This window comes from Schistocerca serialis, chromosome 2 (genome assembly GCF_023864345.2).
Source record: "Schistocerca serialis cubense isolate TAMUIC-IGC-003099 chromosome 2, iqSchSeri2.2, whole genome shotgun sequence".
Taxonomy (NCBI): Eukaryota; Metazoa; Arthropoda; class Insecta; order Orthoptera; family Acrididae; genus Schistocerca; species Schistocerca serialis.
In genome coordinates this window covers 900218795-900244989 of record NC_064639.1, presented here as the reverse complement: position 1 = coordinate 900244989, position 26195 = coordinate 900218795, and the positions used below count along the sequence as shown (strand labels likewise).

Genomic DNA, 26195 nt, shown 5'->3' with positions numbered 1-26195 from the left:
TCCTGTCGCTGCTGCCGATCTTCCGGGCGTGTTGCTGCCGCCGCCGTCGCTACCGCTTCCGAGTACGCCGGAACCGGCCCCAGTCGCGACGCCGCCTTCTCCGGGACCCATCTCGCTGGAGCACACCCCCAGGTCCACGACACCTATGGATGCTGCTCCGGAGTTTTCACCCATCATCTCGTCCAGGAGGCATGTTCCACGCGCCAGCTTCCGTCCTGGACATTTTCGACCATACTCTCGTGTTTCTCCGCGGGATCTTCTCGGGACCTCCCAAGAGGCCATGGATGTCTCCGCACTGTCCGTGTCTCCACAAAAGTGAGCGTTTTTTTTTTCAAGGGGGGAAAAGTGTTGTGACAGTGCCACGACATTCAAAAGTGCCGCTATGTTAGTACGTGAACACGGCGATAGAGGCACTCCGCAGCTCGGCCGAGCGCGGGAGCGCCACCTGGTTATGAACGGCGCCGTCCGCATGTCACGGCCCGGCAGTCGAGTGACAGATATGGAGTTAGTAACATGTAACCCGCGAGTGTTTCTACTTTTGTATCTCCACGCACTTTATTAGTGATTAAAGGTTATAACAATCCGGCTCTAGCATCTCGTTGCTGTCTTTTATTGCTTCGCTTCTATTTTGTTTTTCCGCGGTTGTTCAGGGTCGGTCTTTTATGAAGATCTTTCATTTGAACTCTCGCCCGTAGTGTACCCACTATCGACTGCAAGTTCTGTCTTTGATGTACTTAGAAACCGTATGTTGATAACACGACCGACTCATGTGTTTACTGCAGCAGACTCTTTGGCCTGTACTATTTATAGGCGAGCGTGGTCACGCTGGAGGAAGTTGTCGCGCAGTGGCCTTCGTGTTTGCTCTGGTAACGTCAACATCCTGCCTTCCGCGTACGGGTGTTATCGAACCCGCACTTCTACACGTGGAGGAGCGTCGGCCTGGTTGAGGCCCCTCTGTCCGCTCTTCACTGGTAGTCTGCGGGAGGCGGATGGCAGTCTAATCATCGCCCACGTCAACGAAGGCAAACAAACAGTAACCACCATGGGGCGGTGGAGCCGCCGTTCGGCGAGGATTTGAGTCCGGGAGCAGTTTGGCTGGGTCGGTGTCTACCGGGACGACTGGGGACAGCTCAGAATTGTACACAGCAGTCCCGGACAAACGACGAAGTGCGCCGAGGGAATGGAGAAAAGAAGTTATGTGTGAATGTTTCAAGTTGATCGTCCTTTGGGATTGAGTTCATCCAGTCGTCTTTCCCGCCTTGTGGCCACCGCCGTGGCAATCCTCTGTTCTGTTCACTGGTGCAATTCTGACAGTGCAGATTCCTCCACGCATCATTCCTAACTGGTGTAGTGGTGTATTTTGGTAGTTATTTGTGTGTGTTTGCACTTCTATGTTTTGGTAGTTCATCCTCCCGCCCTGTGGTTGCAGAATTTCGGGTGGGGAGTTAGTTCCTTGTCTCCCAAGATCTAGTGCTCTATTACTGAGGTTAATTCTAGTTCAGTCCAGTGTTCTGTTAATCCCTGGGTATATGTGTCCGTCATACTATTTGCGCTGTATTTATTCTAAGTGAGTTGCACTGGACTGGGAGTTCGAGTCCTGTCACGGAGCTGATAAGGGATCACATTGGTTTCGGCTTGTCAGTTGGAGGGTGTTGTCTTAGAGGTTTGTTAAAATTGGCATGTCAGCGTTGTCTAGCGCTACCGGGACCTAACGAAGAGCATTGTGCTGATTAGGGAATGTTGTTACAAGTTCTTGTTTTCATTTCAATATCTGCATTTGTGAAGGCAACCGCGTGAAGTAAGATCTGTTCTGAAGCTACGCTGGATCTTGCGCTCTGGGTACTTTTGGTTTGTTTTGATCCCAACTATTTGGATGTCAGGAATATGGAACTGTGTTATTAATGTTTGGCTCGAACAGCGGACACGCGGCTAGTTTAGTACGTGTGTAGTGGCATGACGTCCTCATGAAGGCGTGCCCGCTAGATTGCTATTGCGTCTCCTCAAAGTGTAATTTCCACCTCACTAAAAACCCCTTGTTAAAAGGGAGGAAAAAAACTTTAGAAATACCTTCTATTTGCATTAACTATCTTACCTGTCGCTTAAGTAAATATCTGCTCAGTGGTTAAGCTAATGGGAGCACCTATCCTAAAAGCAACTAGCGCAATTCTGTTATGGTGGCTCTAGTGCCTATTTTGGTCTGAAAGATTGTATAAACAGGCTTACATGCTCCATATCGAACTTCTGATGTTGTTTTTTGAGTGATTGTGGATTATTAAAATTCATTATAGTGCAAACGTTTGTATTTTACCAACCGTGTTTATAAGTTATTAAAGGGATTGGCTGGAATGTAATATGAAAGTTTTAGGACCATAGGTCGTCCAGGTTGAAATTTGAAGCCATGCTGTGTTGTGAATTCGTGTATTTATGTTTTATATTGCAATGAGAATTTAAATGTGGTAAACCCATGCTTTGTGATTAATAATTAAAGATTTAAGAGTGCGTTCACTTAGCGCTTACTTATGTGTTGTATTATTATTATTATTATTTTTAAAAAATTATATTAGGCGTTTTAATTTCTTAAGCCTTTCCAATTCGAAAGTGGTGGCCCTCCCATTTTGGGCAATTGTGAGCATTGAAGCAGGATTTGCGTAGTTGGTGTTATGTATTGTATGTTATGAATAAATCATTTGTGTGTTAAATCACGTCTGATATGTCAATTCCTTGGCCCTGTCCACACCTTGGTCGTAGTCTTTTAATATTAAATGTACACAGTGGAAAAGTTCACAAGGGGAGGTACTCTCCACAATATATAGTAAAAATAAAGAAATGTCTAAGGAAACAGAGGCTACTGGATAACAGGTACAAAACAAAGCATAGGACTATAAATGGAGGGATGCTGAATGCAACACATTTGACAGTCAAGAGAGCAATGCATGAAGGCTTCAATGACTACCGTAGCAAGATATTGTCAAATGATCTTTCACAAACCCCAAAGAAATTCTGGTCATGTGTAAAGACTGTTAGTGGCACCAAGGTTAATGACCAGTGACCAGTCACTCATGGACAATACTGGAGCCGGAGCTGAGAGTAGCAAAGCAAAAGCAGAAATGCTTAACTTTGTTTTCAAATGTTCCTTTACAAAGGAAAACCCAGGACTATTGCTCCAGCTTAATTCTCATATGACTGAATAGATAAGTGAAAAAGATATTAGTGTTGATGGGATTGAAAAACAGCTGAAATCATTCAAATTAAAAAGCCCCAAGGCCCCATGGAATCCCTATCACTTCTATACCCAATTCACTGATGAGTTAGCCTCTCTGTTAACTATAATCTGTCATAGCTCCCTTGAACAAAAAATTGTGTCCAATAGTTGGGAGAAAGCACGCGTCACACCGTACAGAGATGGGTAGCAAAAGTGATCCACAGCATCACTGTCCAATATCTTTGACACCCATTTGTTGCAGAAACTTAGAACACATTCTGATCTCAAACGTAATGAGGTGTCTTGAACAGAATGACTTGCCCCCATGCCAATCAGCACACGGATATTGAAAACATCAATCATGTGAAACCCAACTCACATTTTTCTCAGATGGCATACTGAAAGCCATGGATCAAGGCAGGTATGAGGTATCAAGCGCAATTTGTGACTGGATTGATGATATCTTGAAAGGGAGGATGCAGCAAATTATCTTGAATGGGAAGACACTGACAGATGTAGAGGTGACTTTGGTGTACTCCAGGGAAGTGTGCTGGGTCCCTTGCCATTCGTGATATATATTAATGACCTTGCAGACAATGTTTATAGTAACCTCGGATTTTTCACGTATGATGCAGTTATCTATAATAAAGTATAGTCCAACAGGAAAAACACAAATATTAAGTAAGATCTTGAGAAGATTTCAAAGTGGAGCAAAGATAGGCAACTTGCTTTAAATGTTCAGAAATATAAAATTGTACACTTAATAAAATGCACAAAAATAAAGTATCCCTAAGACTTCAATATCAGTGAGTCACAATTGCAGTCATTAAACTCACACAAATAGCTGGGTGTAACATTTTGTAGGGACATGAAATGGAATGATCACATACACTCAGTCATGGGTTAAGGAGGTAGGCACCTTCGGTTTACTGGTGGAATACTAGCAAAACGCAATTAGTCTACAAAGAAGAGTGCCTACAAATCACTTATGTGACCCATCCTAGAATTTGGTCAAGTGTATGGGACACATACCAGATAGGACTGACAGCCAGTTTTGGATGTGTACACAGAAGGTCAGCACAAATGGTCATGAGAGTGTCAAGGAGATGTTGAAAAAACTGACCTAGCAGACTTTTGATGATAGACATAAACTATTCCAAGAAAGTGTACTTCAAAGTTTCGGGAACCAGCTTTAAGTGATGACTCTAGAAATATATTACAACCCTCTAGATATCACTCTGATAGGGATCATGATTACGGGGTCAAATTACATACAGCATGCACACAGGTATTTAAACAATCATTCTTCCCACATTCCATACATGAATGTAATGGGAAACACCCCCAATAAATGGTACAATGGGACATACCCTCTGCCATGCACTTCACAGTGATTTGCAGAGTACAGATGTAGATACAGATGAGTAGAAGTAGCCTCACTGTGTGGAAGCATCATGAGGAAAGTGTGTTGACATCCATATGGCATGGAATATGGTTCGAAAAATTTTGCAGCAGTGATCCACAATGTAGTTTATTGGATCTAAAATTGTGGTCATTGCCCATCTATTTGGTTCTGAGCCTATAAGACAAGCATTATTAAATATTCTCTACTTGACTGGTTTCTTTTTTATACAAATGAGTTCTGAATTAGTCAAGTATCGAGGCAGATAGAAGGGGAAGGGGTAGTTACTAAAATTGATAAATTGGCTTTTAATTTTAGCTTTATTGATATATGGTCTATGGATATGGGTATCGGGTCACAGGGGGTGATTTTTAGTGGATAGGAGAGAGGGTGTGATTGTATGGGGGAAAGTAGCTGAGGTGGACATTTTATTTAACTGTTCCTTTTTTTCAGAATATTTTTTTTTTTTTATTTTCTTGTTCTTTTGGCTGGTCTAGATCTTTTTTTATGACTAATGTTGGTAAGTACTCTGCTAAAATATGTTTAATTAATATTTTATTTTTATTACATATGTAATGACTTGTGTTTAACTGGTTGATTTTAGATATACAGGTTAACTAAAGTCAGTGATGCCAGATATGTGTTTGTATCATTGAATTATTTGCTTTTTGGGAATACTATTTATGTGTGTTTGGTGGGTTTTGTGGAGGTTATTTTAACTACATAAGTAAAATGGAGAAGATGCATTTGCCCTACTTTGTAAACGGCTTCTTATTTTTCAGGTATTTGCTGGGTATTGTGGACTTCACTTGGTATGGAAATAGCAAACATACTGAATAATAACTATATCAGTGTAACAGAAAACTTAAAATTGGAAAGAAATAGTCAAAAACAGAAGGGCATTAAGGTACAAAAAAAATGCAGTACTATGTTCTTAAGACCAGTCACGGAAGATGAATTGCGGAAAACTATACAACAACTGAAGTCCAAGAAATCAGCTGGTGGTGATGAAATATCAAATCATGTAATAAAGCTGGTAAGTGAGGAGATAATAACACCACTGCTGAACATAGCAAACTGTTCTTTCAGAGATGCAATTTTTCCAGAAGAACTGAAGATAACGAAGGTAGAGCCAGTGTACAAGAAAGGGTATAAGGATGATCCCAACAACTACAGACCAGTTTCACTGATATCAGGTTTCTCAAAAATCCTAGAAATGCTTATGTATACCAGATTAGTTAATTATTTAGACAAACACAACATTCTCATACCCTCACAACATGGTTTCAGAAAGGGTAAATCTACAGAATCAGCAATTGCCAGTCTAACAGAATACATTTTACAGTCCTTAGATGAGAAAAAGGTTGTCTCTGCAATGTTTCTGGATCTTTCAAAGGCATTTGACACCATTGAACATGAAATGCTGATACAAAAATTAAACAACTATGGCATTCGAGGGCAACCAGGTGAATGGATAAAATCATACTTGTGCAACCGCAAGCAGTATGTATCATTAGGAAACTCATACCAATCAGAAACCAAACCCATCAAATATGGAGTGCCGCAGGGTTCGGTAAGGGCACCATTGTTATTTAATGTGTTTGTTAATGATGTAGGTGTTGAGGAGGAAGAAAAGAAAATATTGTATGCTGATGACATGACAATACTAAATAGTGATCAAAATATGGAACAACTTGAGAGAAGAGCATACGTATCTGCAAATGTCACAGCTCAATGGCTGTTGGAAAATGAACTGGTTATAAATCTAAAAAAGACTATGTATGCAGTGTTTAAAAACAAGGAAAATGCTGTAGACATGGATTTAGAGGTTGATGGAACAAGGCTGGAAGAAGTAGAATCTGCTAGATTCTTAGGTATTCTTGTGGATAATGAACTGAAATGGAAAAAACATATTAATAATGTCTATATAATAGAGGGAAACATTCCACGTGGGAAAAATTATATATAAAAACAAAGATGAGGTGACTTACCGAACGAAAGCGCTGGCAGGTCGATAGACACACAAACAAACACATACACACAAAATTCAAGCTTTCGCAACAAACTGTTGCCTCATCAGGAAAGAGGGAAGGAGAGGGGAAGACGAAAGGAAGTGGGTTTTAAGGGAGAGGGTAAGGAGTCATTCCCCCGGGAGCGGAAAGACTTACCTTAGGGGGAAAAAAGGACAGGTATACACTCGCACACGTCTGCTTGTGTCTGTATGTGTGGATGGATATGTGCGTGTGTGCGAGTGTATACCTGTCCTTTTTTCCCCCTAAGGTAAGTCTTTCCGCTCCCGGGATTGGAATGACTCCTTACCCTCTCCCTTAAAACCCACTTCCTTTCGTCTTCCCCTCTCCTTCCCTCTTTCCTGATGAGGCAACAGTTTGTTGCGAAAGCTTGAATTTTGTGTGTATGTGTTTGTTTGTGTGTCTATCGACCTGCCAGCACTTTCGTTCGGTAAGTCACCTCATCTTTGTTTTTATATTAATAATGTCTGTAAGAAATTGAGTTCTGTCATATTTTTAATGATGCAGCTATCACAGTATTCAGACAAGAACCTTCTGTGTAAAGTGTATCATGGACTTTTCAAACCATACTTACAGTATGGAGTGACTGTGTGGGGAAACTCAAACAAACAAGAGACAAAACGAGTATTCACATTACAAAAAAAAAAAAAAAAAAAAAAGGCAATTAGGACCATTTTAAGAAGAAAGACCTCTGAAACATGCAGAAACTGTTTCAAGAATTTAGGTATCGTAACTTTTTCATCGTTGTATATACACAAAACAATAATGTACATCACAAAAGGTAATGAGAACTGGATAACAAATGCTAGTGTACACACCCACAATACAAGAAGGAATAATGAAGTACAGAGCATACACCACTGACTGGCAATGCTAGAAAAAGGAGCCCAGTACTCTGGTATCAGACTACTAAGAAGTCTGCCTAAAAACCTGCAAGATAGTGTACTTCACAATGACTTTCCAAAGAAACTTAAAGACTATCTCATTGAAAAAGAGATTTACAGTGTTGCAGAATACTTATGCCATAAAATTTGTATATATTGTTATTCATTATCAATGATGTAAAAATGTAAGCTAAAGGCGTAGAAAAATAAGTGATAATGAATGTTAATACTTTGACATGTCCTATATTACACGTACATTTACTGTACACAATGTAATCTTACAGGATCAAATAAAATTCAATTCAATTAAACATTCAATTCAATTCAACCCATGAAATAGCTACATTGTGCCACATGATGTCACGTTGGCATGATGTATTTGGAATACATTGTGTTTGCAGATGCCATTTTGTCATCTGTGGTGGCACTCTCTAATATTGAATGTCTATGTTTATGAGTTGTATGTGAGCGATGTTCGTAAGGCATTAGACTTAGGGCTTTATGTTGTTCCATTTTCTGTTGGCTTGTCTGCAAGTTATACTAATGGCAGTAGCTATTGGCTACTCATTTGTTTCCTGTTTGTTTCCCATTTTCAAATTGTTAGTTTGCTGTGTCATTAACAATCAAAAATTTAATTCCTTGTTTTTTATTAGCCACTAATTATGTATCTTAATGATGAAATTTGTGAGTCAAACATCGGTTGCTGCTTTGGACAATGAAACAGCCACAACAATTCCATTTTTGCAGTTATATGGTCTCACAGCTGAAGATGTGAATTATCAATAGTGTGGCGAATTAATGAAACTGACCATAGTTGCTGGGTGTCACACTAGGAATGAGCATGTGGCAGAACATGTATATGGGATGAACTAGGGTTGTATTAGTGTTTTTTGTTTGGTTTGTTTTTATTTCCTTTTCCTTTTAAGAGAAGACAACTAAAAACAGGGACGGGGAGAAAGGTCTACAAAATACTTCATAGAGAAACAGAGGTGTTGAGCTCAAGATTAGATGTCCTTTACCCCACTGCTAAGACAGATAAAAAAGTAAAGTGTGGTCTACAGCTCGAGCATCGTTCACTAAAATGGGTGATAACTCAGACGGCAAACACAAATGAGAATATGAGTGGTTTAAAAAAAAAAAAAAGAGAGCATTCTGTCAGGAAATGGCGGACCATCAATAGTTGAGGGCAATGTGCACAAAGTCGTGGAGCACCACCACTTAAATGGCAATAGCTAAAAAACAGTGCCCAAAATGTGACCTTTCCAAAATTATCTCCTCTTGATCAGAGGGCCGATGAAGTGGTCATCTAAGCCACTGGAAGATGCTTAATTCCTCAGAGCTTGTTCTCATGAAGGGAGGACTAGTAGTGATGTCAAAGTGATGCCAAAATGACACCGCCTGCTGATAGATGGGAACACAGAGACCATCGGAGAGAATGGAAGAACTAGCAGGCTGAGAGACGAAGACTGCAGCCTTTGGAACAGCGTCAGTGGCCTCATTTTCTGTCAGACTGACGTGACCACGAACCCACATAAATATAATAGTGGCTCCATCAAGAGTGAGCAAGTGACAGCTTTCATGGACATGTTGCCCTAACAGATGGATGGTGTGCAGCATACTGAGGCTCTGAAGGGCACTGAGAGTCAGAGAATATGACAATTGAAAAGCCTGTATCACTGGATGTACTGCGTAGCCTGATACAAAGTGAAGAGCTCTGCTGTAAATGCTGAGTAGTGTTCCAGAAGCCAGTACTTAAAATTGTAGGTGCCAATGACAAAGGTGCACCCGACAGCATGGTCAGTCCGAGAGCCATCAGTGTACACAAAGGTACTATACTAAGTTCCATGCAAACAGCATGAAACTTAAGGCAACAGAGCAAGGCTGGAGTAGTGTCTTCAGGGAGCGAATGAAGCCCACGGTGAATACAGGCCGCCGCACGAAGCCAAGGTGGTGAAGGTTCACAGTCATTGTGAAAGTGGCAGGTACCATGAAGTTCAGCTGCCACAGCAAGAGCTGAAAGTGAACTCCAGGTGGTAACAGAATAGAGGAACGTGCCCCATACTGGTGATCAAAGGAGGCATAGGATGGGTGGCCAGGCAGGGGAGATAAACGGCATGCATATCTGCCAAGGAGAAAGTCACAACGGTGTGACAGCGGTATTTCGGCAGCTTCGGCATACAGACACTCAACTGGGGTTGTATAAAAGGTACCCGTGGCCAAACGGATCCCACAATGGTGGATACTATTGAGACAGTGTAGGAGGTACAGACGTACAGGTGCAGAAACAGAACACCCAGAGTCTAGTTACGCGCAGACAAGGGACCGGTACAAACAGAGGAGGGTGGTTCGATCTGCACCCCAAGAAATCCTATTGAAGACACATAGGACACTGAGAGACCGCATACAGCAGGCTGCCAGTTAAGACACATGGGAGGACCAAGAGAGTTTCCTATTGAGGATGACCCCAGGAATTTCATAGATTCAACGAACAGAAGAACAACAGGCTCAAGATGTAAAGACACTGGAAGAAACAAACTGTGCCGGTAGCAATTCATACAAACGATTTTGTCAGCAGAAAATCAAAAGCCATTTTCACTGCTCAACAAGTAAAAACGGTCAGGACATCACTGAAGACACTACCCAAGGAGACAAGTCCATAGAGAACTCTAATATATCACACAATCATCACCCAAAAGGGATCTGGAGACGTCTGGTGGGAGAAAGGGCATTGTAGGATTAATGGCAATAGCAAGGATGACGATGCTCAGGACAGAACCCTGAGGCACACCGTTTTCCTGGATAAAGGTATCCGACAAGGCGGAACCCACACGTACCTTGAAAACTGGGTCTTTCAAAAATTCCTCAAGGAATCAGAGCATGCAGCCACGAAAGCCCCATGTGTAGAGAGTACAGAGAATACCAGTCCTCCAGCATGCGTTGTGGGCATTCTTCAAATCAAAAAACACGGCTACAGTCTCATATTTCTGCAGAAAGCCAATCATGACATCAACGGACTAAGTAATGAGATGGTCAAATGCAGAACGGAGCACTCAAAATTCACAAGGTGCAATGCTAAGTAAATTCCAAGACGCGAGCCACCATACCAGCTGGGCATGAATCACGCATTCCATCACCTTGCAAACACAGCTGGTGAGAGAAATGGGGTGATAACTAGAAGGAAGGTGTTTCTCCTTGCTAGGCATAGTTATGGGTATGAGAGTGGCTTTATGCCTTCGTCAGGGAAATGTGTCCTTACCCAGATGTGATTGTAGGTAAATAGGAGAAAGTGCTTGCCTGCAAGAGGAAGGTGCTGCAACATCTGAATGCGGAAACCGTCTGGCCCTGTGGCGGAGGATTGGGATGAAGTGAGAGCACGATCTAGCTCTCTCATCATAAAGGCGGCATTGTAGCACTCATGATTCTGAGACGAGAAGGGTACTGACCAAGAATCCTCCGCTCATTTCCAATGGAGAAAGGCAGGGAGATAATGGAAGGAACTCAAAATCTCAGCAAACTGGCGACCCAAAGTGTTGGACATAGCAATAGGATCCACTATGACACCGTCTGCTACAGTCAAGCCAGAAATTGGGGAATGGACCTCGGTCCCAGAGAGCCATTGGAGGTTGGCCCAAATTCCAGAAGAGGAAGTGGAATTGTTAAAAGAGCTAGTAAAGGAAATCCAGCTAGCTTTTCTGCTATCCCAAAGAACACGATGACACTGTGCACGCAACTGTTTGTAACAAAAGGAGTTGGCCAGCCTAGGATGACAGTTAAAAACATGGAGAGCATGTCTCCACATGCGAATTACATCACAGCATACATCAGTCTACCAAGGGAACCGGTCACGGCACAGTAAAGATGAAGTGTGAGGAATGGAACGTTCTGCAGCGGTAAGGATAATGTTTGTAAGATATTTTATCTGGTCATCGCAACTGGGGAAATGTTGTTCGTCAAAGATAGCAAGGGAGGAGTAAAGCCTGCAGTTGGCCTTAGAAATCTGCCATTTGGGTGTGCACATAGGTGAGGTAGTAGTTAGCAATCGGAGAGCTTATGGTACATGTTCACTCGAGTGTGTGTGAGAGAGAGAACTGACCACTCAAGATGATGGGAAAGCTAGGCAGTGCGGAAGGATGCAGAAGGATGTATCCAAATGAGAATAGGTGTGTATGGAGTCTGAAGGGAATGTGGGTGCTTTCGTGTTAAGGCAGATGAGATAAAACTGATTGAGGTCAGCCAAGAGGTCACATCTCTGACACGTTTCAGAGAACCTCAAAGGGGATGGTGCACATTAAAGTCAACCAGCAGCAGAAAGGGGTGAGAGAGTTGGGGTTGGGTTGGGTTGTTTGGGGAAAGAGACTAAACACCGAGATCATCAGTCTCATCGGATTAGGGAAGGGCAGGGAAGGAAGTCAGCTGTGCCCTTTCAAAGGAACCATCCCGGCATTTGCCTGGTGCAATTTAGGGAAATTACAGAAAACCTAAGTCAGGATGGCCGGATGTGGGATTGAATAGTTGTACTCCCGAATAAGAGTCCAAAGTGCTAACCACTGCACCACCTCGCTCGGTCTGAGGGACTTGTCCAATAAGCTAGAGGAAGTCTGCCCTGGTGATGCCGAATGATGGAAGGATGTAACTGGTACAAAGGGAAAAGGTCAAGTCGGGAAAGAAAAAAAATTGCGGACTGCAACAGCTTGAAGCCAGGTAGTAAGGGAGATGGGTCGACCATTAACATCATCCCAGATGCATGACTCCCCCATGAGATGGAATGCCATTCTCGGGGGGGAAGACCATGGCGGACCAGGTAGAAATGTGAAAGCTCTAAGCAGTCATGAGGACACAATTTTGTTTCCTGCAGCTAGAGAACAAAGATACACTGCAATTCTAAGAGCACCTGTAAGTCCTCTTTGTTGGATCGAAGGCTGCAAACATTCCATTGGAAGAGAGTCGTAACGAGGAAAGGGGAGGCAGGAAAAAATGATGGGATGTCACCTCGGTAATCGCTGAGTGCCAGCCTTCTAACACTCAGTGCTAAATGGCGCAGAGGCTTGATGAATCCGCTCCATGAGGTCTACAGAAGCATTAGCATTCTTCTTCTGTCGGTCTGTGGAGTCCACGACAGAAAAACGGTTGGTGGTGCGCACTGGCGACATGGATGTTGGCCGGGTAAGAGTATCACAAGACAACATCACTGAAGAGGATCTCTTGAGTCAGTGAGGGAGAAGACAATTTCCCTTTGTTTTACTTCTTGGATACTTTCCGGTTGGCAGAGGAAGACTCAGATCTTTGTTGACTGGAGGGATGTAGGAAGTCTTCACAGGAGTATTCCTTCTCTCCTTTCCACCCTGTCAGTTGTGTAGGAGGTGACTTCGCGCCGTGAGGCAAAAGTTTGATGGCTTGTTGCACAGCTGGAGGAGGAGATGGTGATGTTTCCATGACACTGGGTGATTTCACAATCACAATATTGAAATTTAGGTCACATGTCTGCACGGCCACGTGCTTCGTGGAACAAGATGTAGCAACAACAGTACTGTAAGTGCCGGATGGTATAACTCAGGGTTTCTGCCTAACCAACAACTTGCGGGCAATCAGATGAAGCACATTTTCCTTCACCCAGAAGCCCTGGACAGCCTGCTCATCAGATACTCAGGACAATCTCGGGAGGTGGCGGCGGCACGATTGCTATTGCAGTTGATACTGTGAGGAGGAGGGGGTAGATAATCGCCCTCGTGAGCATCCCTACCACATGTTACACATTTGTCCAGGGTGTTGACATGACATTCAACTGTAGTTGTAAGGGTGACAGTGGTAGCAGCGCATCGGATTCGGAACGTACAGTCAGACTATGATAACTTCATTGCCTGTTTTGATCTTTAACTGAAGCACCACTCTATGAAAAGCAAGGAAAACAGTGTGTTTGGGCACTAAGGATGCCTCTGCTTTCTTCATCACTCGATGGAGTGCAGTGACATCCTGATCCTCTGATCCTGGATTTCTGCCTCGGTCAGACTGTTGAGCAACCTAGTGTAAATACCAATACAGGAAGAATTCAGTGCTCCATGGGCCTCGACATGAACAGGACCATGGAAGAACAAAGCTGCAAGCAGCTGATGTGCTTGAGAATCAGAAGTCTCCAACATCAAAGTGCCATTTAATAAACAACAGCAAGGGTTCACAGGCCAGCATTAACACCTTCCTGAATAACAAACCAATTCACCATAGCAAAGAACAAGGAACCGTAGTGCAGTTGGGATTGTCTTTGAACTGCTAGCCTCATTCCATTTATGTTTGGTAAACGTTGAATGTGAAGATGATGATTGGCTCATTGCAAGAAAATCCCTCTTGAATACCAGCATATGCGATTATGTGCTCCTTCCAACTGAGGGGGACCCCACACCTCAGGTCACGCATCCTGAACGCCTAACAGAGGGACCAATTAGCAATGTGGGAAGATAGCAGCTCAAGCAATCACCCCTCCCTGGCCTGGCCTGTATCAGGGGGTATGTGTGAAATCCTACCTGTTGACCTGGGGCTGGGAATTACACGTCACCAAGTCACCTGTTACGTATCAGATGCAAGGGGCGGCCTCCAGGAGTGCACAGGGATGAAGAAGGAAAAGAGGAACCTCAAACGGCAAAGTGGAGGAAGGACAGGAGAAGGGAAGTGTGAGAAAAAGAAACGAAAAACAGTGGAGAGACTGCTCTGATATCAGCTGCTGAATATGCCGAACACATTACCAAAAAACATCCAGAAAATGTTCCCCAATGGAGGAGGAAAAGAGGATAGACATGCAGCACAGAAGGGAAAAGATGCTGTGAAGGCTGGGCCCCGTGTGTATTGTTTATTGAACCGGGGACCTAGAAACGACAGAGGCGCTTCATCCCGCCGTAGCCCTCAGTGGTAAACAACCTAACAACAGGCCACAGAAGTCCACCCGCCCCACCACTGTCCCACACTGAACCCAGGGTCATTGTGCGATTAGGCCCCAGTGCTACCCCTCTTAACCCCCCCCCTCCCCCCCCCCCCCCCCCCCGGGGAACATTTCATACCAGATGAGTGCAACCCCAAATGTTTGTGTAGTACAGTAATTATGGTGCACATGTATGTGGAGACAGTGTTTGTGCAGCAATCGCCGACATAGTATAACTGAAGCGGAATAAGGGGAACCAGCCCACATTTGCCAAGGCAGATAAGAAACTGCCTTAAAAACCACCCACAGGCTGGCAGGCACACTGGACCAGCACGCCTTCCCAATCAGGAAGCAGCGCGTTAGACCGCGCGGCTAGCCGAGCAGGCTGGGGCCCCATGGTATCCAAGCCCAAACCCACCAAAGAGCGGCAAGCCCCCTGGGGTGATTATTTTGTGTGTTTATGTGTGTGTGTGTGCTTTGGAATGTTTGCATGCTGTTAAATGAAGTTCATAGATATTAATTGATATTGGCGGATATAACGGTTGAGTTATTTTGGTCAGGTTTGTTAAATCTCCAAATTGTGGTTTGTTGGTATCGTAGGCTTCGGTTGGCCAATACAGATGAAGTGAAATTTTCAATATCGGATTTCTAGAGTTGTGTGTGGTTTTGAGGTTATCATGGATTTTGTATAAGCTGTTTAGGTTCAGTTTTCAATAAAGCAGGTGGCAGACTTTGGGTCATTGTAAGATACTGGGAAAATGTTGTCAGTCTACAAGGGAGATTACTTACACAACAATCGTGTGTCTTGTACTATACTCTAACCTAAATATTACTCAAATGTGTGGGGCCAATACCAGATGGGACTAATTCAAGATGTTGAACATACAGACAGAAGGGCAGCACAAACAGCCTCTAGTCTGATTCATTGATCATCATCACTGAAATGCTGAAAAACATGAACTGCTTGAAGGTAGACTCCAGCTATGTCAGGAAAGTGAGGAATCTTGGAATACACTACAGCTCCCTTTGTATCGCTCCCACAGGGACTACAAAAACAATATTACATCAATTACAAACTGCACAACAGTATTTAAGCATCATTTTCCCTTTGTTTCATCCGATTTTCTTCGGCATATTTAATACAAAACTTCACAGATAAAGATTTTTGTAGAATTATGCACTGTATCTTTCACGAAAACGCGTTACATAGCACCCTATTACAAACTGTGAGTTTAATTCCTTATTTTCGGAAGGAACTACAAAAAATAAATCTTACTCAAAATGTAATCTCATCGGACATCGTTTTGTAAAATGCAAAATGTATGGTCAAGAACTAACACTTTGGATATGTGAGTATCGCAAGTTGGGTTGGAAATCTGACTAAGTTGATAATGACGGGATGCGGAGCGCTCTGTAAGTTTACCGCAGATATATTTTCAACCGGATACCATTGTTCTATATTTTCCAACCACATATTATGGGTAGGGTTGCATCAAATCTGTCTTCCTACAAAAATGCTGAATGCATACCTGCAGCAGTTGTTCCGAATTCAGGGAATCGAATGATATCAAATTAAAAGATTTGTTCAGAGGACTCTTGTTCAGCTCTTGAACAACATACTTCAATTGATCACTCATGTTTACAAGATTATCGTATTCGAAAAATATACCAAATCGGTGTCTCTCACAACTCGATTGCGTTGTTTATGTCAAAGCATTCAAACGTGAGATAAAGTCGCACCACGCGTTGCTGGGATGTGGACCTATCCAAAGAAGCAAAGTTTATTTACTTTCCGTTTAGCTGGACTGTAGCAGTTTCACCTCCTCGTTGACCGGAGAGTTGTATAAATTTACCAGTTTATTCATCAGCAAGATAGAGCCTCATGCTTTCAAATCACCTATGTTGAAAGAAATTACGAAAACCACATTTTGAAAGGAGTACTGGTAATGTCTTCGGGGTTAATCTTTGACAAGAGCGTAGTTGTGGATGGTACACGTCAAGCATAGTGCATGAAAACATTGTGTTTGCATGGGTAAAATGGCACCGAAAAACAGCAAGGAAGCGCAGGTGGGTTATTCATAAACTTTATTATTGTGTTCCTTCAGCTTTGCATTTGTGTTCTAAATCCAGAAAAAAAATGTACACCAAGCACTAGCTCATAAAACATAAGGCGTGTACAAGCTTACCGCCTGACAGTTCTATCGGCGGTACGCCTCTACAAACTGTATTATTTATATTGTACACAAAAGTGTTCAGTATTAATCCTTGTTTCGTGTATATTTCGCCACAAAAGTTCTGATTTTCTTGCACTCGTAGTTGCAAATACGGCAGCCGTTCAGACAAGTTACTAAGTGATATTTGTTGTCTTCTCCCCCTTCCCTTATCCGCCACTTCATTTACTACAGGTGAAGGTTGACTTTTTATGTGTAGCATCCACCCAAACTGTACCTCTTCCCCTACAACACCTACCATTCAAAATAACGTAAAATAAAATAAATTTATACAAAAAATTAAAAACCACAGTTTGAAATAAATCTAGCAACTGCTACCAATTTCATGGAATTCCAGCGCTTGCGACAAATCACCATACTTATCCACGTACATCTGTATTCCGCAAACCACCGTGAAGGGTATGGCTGAGGGTGCATCCCATTGTCCCAGTTATTAGGGCTTCTTCCCGTGCCATTCACATATGGCATGTTGGAAAAAATGATTGTTTGAATGCCTCTGTGCGTGCTGCAATTATTTTAATCTTGTCTGCACGATCCGTATGTGAGTGATATGTAGGGGTTGCAGTGTATTCCTAGAGTCATCATTTAAAGCGAGTTCTTGAAACTTTAGTAGACTTTCTTGGCATAGTTTACAGAGTCTACAAGAGACTGTCAGTTCAGTTTTTTCAGCATCTGACGCTCTCGCGTGGGTCAAACAAACCTATGACCATTTGTACTGCCCTTCTTAATGCATGTTCAATATCCTCTGTTAGTCCTATTTTATATGGGTCCCACACACTTGAGCAGTATTCTAGAATGGGTCACATGACTGATTTGTAAGCAATCTCTTTTGTAGACTGATTGCACTTCCCCTGTATTCTACCGATAAACCAATGACCGTTTGTACTGCCCTTCTTAATGCCTTACCCACAACTGAGCCTATGTGATCATTCCATTTCATATTGTTACAAAGTGCTACACCCAGATATTTGTATGAGTTGGCCGATTCTAACAGTGACTCATTGATATTATATTCATTGGATACTACATTTTTTGGTTTGAAATTTTGTCAGGATCTGACTGTATTTATGCAGCTTCCTTCAGGTAGTACTTAGTTATAGATAACTGTGTCATCTACAAAAAGCCTGATGTCTGCAAGGTTATTAATATACAATGTGAACAGCAGAGATTCCAACACATTTCCCTAGAGCACACCCAAGAAGTTATTTCTACCTCAACGATGACTCTGCAGCCAAGATAACATGCCACAGCTTCCCTTTTTTAAAAAAAAATAAAAAATAAAATAAAAGTCCTCAATCAAGTCATAAATTTTACTTGATACCCCCATAAGATCGTACTTTTGACTATAAGTGTACGACTTCTGTTTCCTTGTTGGATTCATTTCAGCTTACTAACCACCACAAAAACAACTACAAGAAGCAGTAGATGAGCAATAGTAATATACACAACAAATTTCAAAAACCTCTAGACTTACTGCAGCCACAACAGTGACTTTCAAATACACTGCATATATGACACCATGTACCTCATCTCCATGATGTCCGAAGTCATATCTAATGCCCAACTATGACTTAATATTTTACAAGTTGGTGCAAGGTGCACATTAGCATTTTCACAGTCCTTAGGTCATCAGCAGATGCCCTTAGTTTGTGTGTCTTCATTTGAAGTCTGGATCTATGTCTTATATTACAAGTTACCTGAAACAAATTGTGTGTAAAGGGATCATTACCGACTGAGGCAGTGCATCTATTAAGACACTGACGTCATATTTGAGAGTATGGAGTTGCTCTGTCTGGCCATCCTGATGTAGGTTTTCCATGGTTTTCCTAGATCAATAAGGTAAATGCTGGGATGGTTCCTCAAGTCCATGGCTGACCACCTTTCCACTCCTCATAGACTAGCTGACCTGTCCTCATAAATCATATTGTATATTGTGTGTTGTATATTTTGACATGTTGATTTGGATTGTTTTACCTTGACAAATCCTATATCATTGTGAGATGATCCTTGTATGGATAAAGGTAAGTGGTGGGTGTATAAAAATAAATACTTTTTTTTAAATTTACTATATCTTTATAGAGTTTGAAGATTGAGTTAATATCCATACTAATTTAAATTAATTTTAAGTTAATAGCATATTCAGAAAAGAAATGAATTTACAGTGTGTCTGAAAATTGTACATTTGCCACTTTTGGACATTTGTAAAACCATTTAATGTTCAGTAATGTAATTATTATTTTTATTATTAAACATTGGATACATGCAGATATCACATTCAGATCTCTTGTTATATGCAGAGCAATCTTCATGATACTGTATTGCACACAGCATTTCACACATTAAGAACAGGTTCTGTTCAACTTGTGATAAAGGGTCAATAATTGAGTAACTTTTGAAATTTATAACAGCTTTGTCAGTAACAGCATATAAACAAAAACAGTAAGTTCATGTTAATGCTGTGAACAGTGGGTATTCCAGGGGATGAACTGGCCATCTGTTTGGCTAGATAAGCAATTACTCACCCAACATTCACTTTGACAGTTCCAGGTGTGAATTTGCAGATGCGAGAAAGGCCCCGACTCATTTGGATATGGAACGTCATCTGATGGGCTAATGCCCCATCTAATAAAATCTGCACAATCAAAGAGTCTGTGACTGCTTGACATCACTCTTCCCGTTTCTCCCAGAAGTAGTCCCCCATCCTATGTTATGTCAGCATTGGTCACACCAGATTAATCTGTAGTTTCCTCTTGTGTAATGAGCCACTCCAACACTGTGGTTGCAGAACCTTACAGAAAGTCGCTCACATCCTAGTGGAATCCCTCCCCCTGGCTCTCCATGCCAAGCATAGTCTTCCTGATTCTTTGCCTCTAATGTTTATGGATGACAGTTTGACTGATGCTTCATTTCTTCCCAGAAACCGGTTATTACTCTCATATATGAGATGTTAAACACCTTTTGAGGTGGGGCCAGCGAGGTTTGGGTTGAGATGTCTCCTGACACATGGTGGTCCGGGGAACCTACACTCAACCCTACCTCCTTTGCCTGGTGCCTTGGTCATCTATCTTTTACTCTGTTTTTAATTGCTTTTATATGCAGATCGTCCTATTCTACTGCACCCTATGTCATTTTTTTTTTTTAGGAGTGCCTCTTCATATAGCAGTACAATGAAAACAAGACCTTAAGGATTGCTTATCCTGGGTACTAGCCGATGACAAAAACAGTTGAATATATTCTTGTGCTTCCTCTGAGTGAGTAGGTTCTGTTCCCATCTATACACTTTGACAGTATCGGATCAGGGGAGGAACAGTTGCTGGAGTGATGCCTCCCACCGCATACAGGGCCCGGGGAATACTTGACTGTGCCCAACTACCTACCAACCTGATTATCTCTCTCAGCTTATTTGTCTATTGTCAGTCCACTAATGTTCATTATGTTTTTATCCTTTTCACTTGCGCGTATCTCCTCCCCTCCCAACTATTAGGAATTATTTATTGTGTTACTGTCTTACTCTCTACATTGGGTTAGTGGGGTCGGACATGGGGAGTACCTCTCGCTGTTGATGGCCTGCTCTCTGGTGTGCAGACTGCTCCAGCCTACATATCGTACTTGTATCATTTCTCATTTCTGGCATCAGTATTGCTTTCAGTGCCTTGATTTTACCCCTTCTGCATACAGTCACATTTGATGTCTCCAATGCAAGATGGACTGTCCCATGAATGAGGGACTGGTGAACTCTCTGTTTAGCCCCTTACCCCCCCTCCACCTCCACAATCTATTACAACTGCAAGTTCTTAGTCTTTTTCATGTGCCATTCACCAGTTTCCTCTACTATTCAGGCAGTTGTTACCAAGGTACCAGTCATTTCCAAGCAGCACTATTTTAATAAAACCATGTACTTTTCTCAAGAATACAACTGTTAGGTAGTAACATTTTGAAATCATCCTCAAATACAGTATTTTGTTGCATTCTGCATAAACTTTAAATTCAGCTGAGTCTACTTTTACTTGCTTTTGTTATTTTATTATTCATCCATGGCTGACTTTTAAAAGGATATTGACAGGTCGTGGTATTACAGTTTAAGAAAAGACATTATTTGTAAACACAAGAAGTTACATACAAAAATGCCACAGGTTTTCAGCCATGGCCTTACTGTAAGATTGGCTGTAGTATTATAGGGAAACTATGGATAACTTAGATTAGAGTGATCAGATGAAGAGTGAAGCATCCGTCATCCTGAATATGTGGCCAGTCTGTTTTAAAACAGCTCAGCATTATTCAGTTTATTCCCAGTGTACCTTTTTCTTTCCCCCCCCCCCCCCCCCCCCCCCAAAGAAAGTGTTTAGTGATGTAAAAGAGTGGTGCTACACTGTTCATTTGCTTCTCTGGAGGAATCACCAAGGTCAACCGGAGTTTACGGTACCACCTCTTTGCTTTGATCTGTGACAAAACTGTGTTGTGGGACATCATGGGGTGCAGCATATTTTATATTTGAAATGGGTAGTGTATCCAGAGGACATGTTGGGGTATGTGGTGGTGCTCTGTAGTGTGGGATGTTTGTTTCTGTATTGTTTGTGAGTGATTTTGGTGATGAATCAAACTCCTTCTCTTCTGTTTGTGAGGAAAGTTAATGAGTTATTTCAACATCGGCAGTTGTAGACAGTTTTCGGGTCTGGATTATTAGTGTGGGGTGTTTTTTACGACTGTGATTTAATTTTGTGCTTTGTTTTATGAAGTTCACAAGTAGGTCTCTGCATACCACAGTGAGGGACAAAAAGTTGACTGGGATTAAATTCCTACAGTTGTTTGGTTTAATTGCAGAGTACGTGAAGTGTTACGCTTGTGGAGAAGGTATGAGATTGGCAAAAGTTGCTGCATATCATTCCAGGGACCAGTATACATGGCATTGTAGGAGGACAGCTTACGGCATTCAGTCTGGGGGGGGGGGGGGGGGGGGGGTGTATCTGGTTTGAGAAGTCTAGGCTGACCACTCGAAAGATTGTGATGATTACATTGTTTTTGCTATCACTGTATTGCAAGATTTATGTATTGTCTTATTTTTTTGTTTTTGTGGATTTATTTATTTTTTATTGCAGGTGTATGGTATGTCTGTTTATGCGTTTCTTGTCTATTGAAATTGGCATTAATGCAAATGTTTGGCTTGCGCTGATAGTTGTTGCTAATTATCTTAGGCTGCTGTTGGTAGATATCACGGAGTTTGTTTTACCCACATCAGAGAGGTTGGATTTTCAATGTTAGTTAGGCCTGTATCAGCCAGTATCGGATTTTGGAGATATGTGTGGCTTCATGGTACTGTGGTCTTCATTTGAGCTATAGAGCTCAAGGGAAATTTCTGGTGCCAGTTTTCTTTTGCTGACAATTTTGTTTGCTTGATTTTTGTGTTAGTATTTGTTTTGGTGTCTCTGTTATTGAGACTGACATATATTTATTTTGTGCTCATTCAAATGCCTTCCCCCCCCCCTCCCCCCCATATTTCCCGCATTGTCCCATTGCTGTTTAATGTTCTGTGGATTATTTGTGTCTGTTTGCTTGTCTAATGAGTGATGTCATTGTCACCATATTTTATATGCCTAAAGTAGCTGTGTCCACCACCTTGATGACATCATGGGTCAAAGCTAATCAGTGTTACCACAATACTCAGTTTCACGCTGTATGTATTAGTTTGTAATGTAACACTACAACATACATCAGGACCTTGGTGACACTGTTTGGCTTCCATTTTTTGTACTGCAGGTTCCCATTTATTTGCCAGAAAAACTGAACCAGAATCTCTGTAATGAGTGATTTTGACCTCAGAAAGATGATGTTTTTGGTATTACCTGTTGCAGAGCTTCAAGTAAGATTTTCTAGGCAAGAAAAGAGAAAAATAAAAATTATGGTGTTGAAGTGTGGTGTGAAATGACAGACACTTTATTGTTATTGTTTATTTATGTTACATTTTTTTACCAAACAACTACTTGGTGGTGTTTAAATAATCCCCACTGTGTGGCATATATTGCTTAGGGGATAATTTTTAACTGCCTGTACAAATAAGTTCATTTTAGTGTCTCTTTCATCTCCTTGAACAACTTATTGTAAAGATTTATCCCTTTGTAGAAAATGTTGTTTTCGAATTTTATATTTATTCTTTCTTGATAATTACAAGTTCACTCTAGATCTTGTTCCGTGGTCATGGACAGAGCTTTCTGCAGTAATGATCAATGTTATTTTTGACTTGTGAAATTGATTGGTGAATGTGTGGTTAAAATCACCACTGTTTTGAACAGGTCTTTACAATCAGCCCAATTAGTGTTTTTGGCAAGTTCTATTTGCCTTATCTGTAATTTGCACACTTTGTTAATATTTTCTGCATTTGCTCTCAGAAAAAAATTCTGTAGCTAAGAATTGATTGTATGTTTGCATATTATGTAATGCCTGTTACACACTGATGACAGGACTCAAGGCAAGTATATTTATTTGTTCACAAAACTACAACTTAGAATCAGTGTTCATTCCTATAAATTTTGTGTTTGTTACTCAGTCTGTAGAAGTACCATATGCATTTAATTTAAATGCCCTTTTCTCTCTCCAAAATGAAATTCATAAAATTTTATGTTCATTGTAACTTGTTGAGCAACTGGTCACTTTCTTGATCATTTCATTTGCTTTCTATACAAGGAGTTATATCGCTGTCTCATAGGCCATAACACTGCTGTCCCCAGAAAAGAAAATTTTTCTCCGAGATTAACACTCTTAGGAAAGTCATTAATGTGAAACAGGAACAGTATACCCTGTAAGCTCATATATTGACATATTTTGGTTCTGATAAATGTTTAGCCTTATTTGAGGTTTGTCAAAATTTACTCTTTGTGCTCTGTGTGCTGAGGTAGGCATAAATTATAAAAGCATGAGCGACTTATCCAGTTCGTGACAATTATTGTAAAATTTGTACTTCTGATGATCAGAATTATAACAGTAATGAAAGAGAAATTACAGGGTGAAGTGTGAATAATTTCAAGGACAAAAGTGCAAAAGGAAATAAAGAGCAAGCATGGAACAAGGAAACTGTCTCCAAACTATGATGTTTTTAGAATGTACATTTCAGCAACAGGTTTTATTTTCTTTTCGTTTTTCCAGCCACAAGACAAACCAGTGAAAATCAATAAATGGGATGGTTCTGCTGTCAAAAACTGCTTGGATGATGGAGTGAAAGAGGTACAGTAATAACTTTCTCTCTCTCTCTTTACATCAAAATTCGTATTGTGCATTGCACTGAATTAGTCTGTTTTTGAGGAATATTGAGCATTCTTTATCACCTTACATTGTGAATGAACATTGTAAGGGCCAACATTGCAATTTCCTTAGTCATAAAATACAATATTTTTTTATCAGATTACCCTAAGGAGGGTACTATATAAATAATACTCTCGAATATCTGTAGATCAACTGTAATATAATCAGATAAATAAAAAAAACATCTACTCACCGAGCGGTGCCCCCCTCTCTCCCCGGGGGCTCACCACTCTTTGGCGGGTTCGAGCTTGGCTGCCACAGGGCCCTAGCCTTAGCAGCATCTTTTCCCTTCCATTATTCTGCATGTCTATCCTCTTGCTATTCTTTTTCTCCTTCCTTGGGGAACATCTCTGGGATGCTTTCAGGAATGTGTTCTGCATTATCAGTAGCTGACATCAGAACAGTCTCTCCACTGTTTTTGGTTGTTTTTTTCTTTCTTCATTCTCCTTCTCCTGTCCTTCCTCCGCTTCGGCATTTGAGGTTCCTTTTTTTCTTCTTTCTCCCTGTGCGCTCCTCAAGGCCGGCCCGTGCATCTGATGTCTAACAGGTGACTGGGTAACACACAATTCCCAGCCCCAGGTCGACAGATAGGGTTTGCACGAACCCCCTATTACGGGCCAGGCCCAGGGAGGGGTGATTGCCTGATCTGCTACCTTCCCAAAGTGCTGATTGGTCCCTCTGTCAGCTGTTCGGGAGGAGGGTGAACGATCATCTAAGGTGGGTGAGCCCCCTCTGAGAGGGGGGGGGGGGGGGGCTAGTTGGAATGAGTGTGCCATCAAATACGCTGGCAGTCAAGGGGGATTTTCTCGCAATGAGCCAATCACCATCTTCCCAGTCAACGTCTACCAAACGTAAACAGAATGAAATTCCCTATTCAAAGACCCTCTCAGCTGCACCATGGTTCCTCATGGTTTCACATACTGTAAGCTGTCAGTCCTTTGCGATGGTAAATCCATTCATTATTCAGAAAGGTGTTGATGCAATTGCTGGCCCTTTGAAATCCTGCTCTTGTTTATGCAATGGCACTTTTGTTTTGGAGACTACCTCTGATTCTCAAGCACAACAGCTGAGTGGTGCTTCGGTCAAAGATCAAAGCAAGTTATGAAATTATCACTGTCCGATCATACAATCCAAACCCGATGCGCTGCTATCAGTGTCATCGTTATAACTACACTCGAATGTCTTGTCGACACTCAGTCAAATGTGTAACCTGTGGTAGGGATGCTCACGAGGCTGGTCATCCGCCTCCTCCTTCACGCTGTATCAGCGGCAGTGGCGACCATGCTGCCCCCTCTTGAGATTGTCCCATGTACCTCAATGAGTGAGCTGTCCAGGAGATACGGGTAAATAAAAAAGTGCCTTACTCAGTCGCCCGCAAGTTATTGGCTAGTTGCAAACCCTGTGTTCTACCATCTGGCACTTACAGTACTATTGTTGCTACATCTCACTCCATGAAGGACATGACCACAGCATTCCTGCCTCCTCCTCCAGCTGTGCAACAAGCCACCAAACTTTTGCCTCACACGCGGAGTCACCTGGTACACAACCGGCAGGGCGGGAAGGACAGAAGGAATACTCCCACAAAGACTTCCTATGACCCTCCAGTCAACAAACTTCTGAGTTTTCCTTTGCCGACTTGGAGATCCTCTTTGACAGTGTCCCCGTGCGATATAGTCACACAGCCGACCTCAGTGTCACCAGTATGCACTGCCATCCATTTTTCTGCCCTGGACTCTTCAGGCCGACAGAAGGAGAATGCTGATGCCTCTGTAGATCTCATGGAACAGAATCCTCCAGCCCCTGTGTCCTTTAGCACTGAGTCTTCGAAGGCTGACACTTGGTAGTTCACTGAGGTGTCACCCCTTCATGTTTTCCCTCCTCCCCTTTCCTCATCACAAGTGTCCTGCAATGGAATGTTTGCAGCCTTTGACCCAACAAAGAGGACTTACGGTTACTTTTACAATTTTAGCGTCCACTTGTTCTCTGCCTCCAGTAAAGAAAATTGCATCCTCACCACCACTTTGAGCTCTCGCATTTCTTCCTGGTCCGCTTTGACCTTCCCCTAGAGGACAGCATTCCATCTCATGGGGAAGACTTGCTGCTCATTCTGGATAATGTACATAGTCAACATATCTCCAAGACTATCTGCCTTCAAGCTGTTGCAATCTGCATTTTCCTTCCTCACTTGACCTTTCCCCTTTATACCATTTACATCCCTCCGTCATTCAGTGTCACCAGAGAAGACT

At 42.0% G+C, this 26195-nt stretch overlaps 2 protein-coding genes across 2 annotated transcripts in view; one reads left to right on the top strand and one right to left on the bottom strand.

Moving 5' to 3' along the window:
* The window catches only part of LOC126458239 (intraflagellar transport protein 81 homolog), a 111039-nt gene extending 94906 nt beyond the window's left edge, over positions 1-16133 (bottom strand). Inside the window, exon 1 of the mRNA XM_050095139.1 lies at positions 15955-16133. Coding sequence (XP_049951096.1) covers positions 15955-16062 — 108 coding nt within the window. The 5' untranslated portion in view covers positions 16063-16133. The remainder of the gene's footprint in view (positions 1-15954) is intronic.
* A 115-nt stretch (positions 16134-16248) lies between these two features.
* The window catches only part of LOC126458240 (signal peptidase complex subunit 2), a 46285-nt gene continuing 36338 nt past the window's right edge, over positions 16249-26195 (top strand). The window contains exons 1-2 of the mRNA XM_050095140.1: positions 16249-16492; positions 23794-23871. Of these exons, the coding sequence (XP_049951097.1) occupies positions 16454-16492; positions 23794-23871 (117 nt within the window). The 5' untranslated portion in view covers positions 16249-16453. The remainder of the gene's footprint in view (positions 16493-23793; positions 23872-26195) is intronic.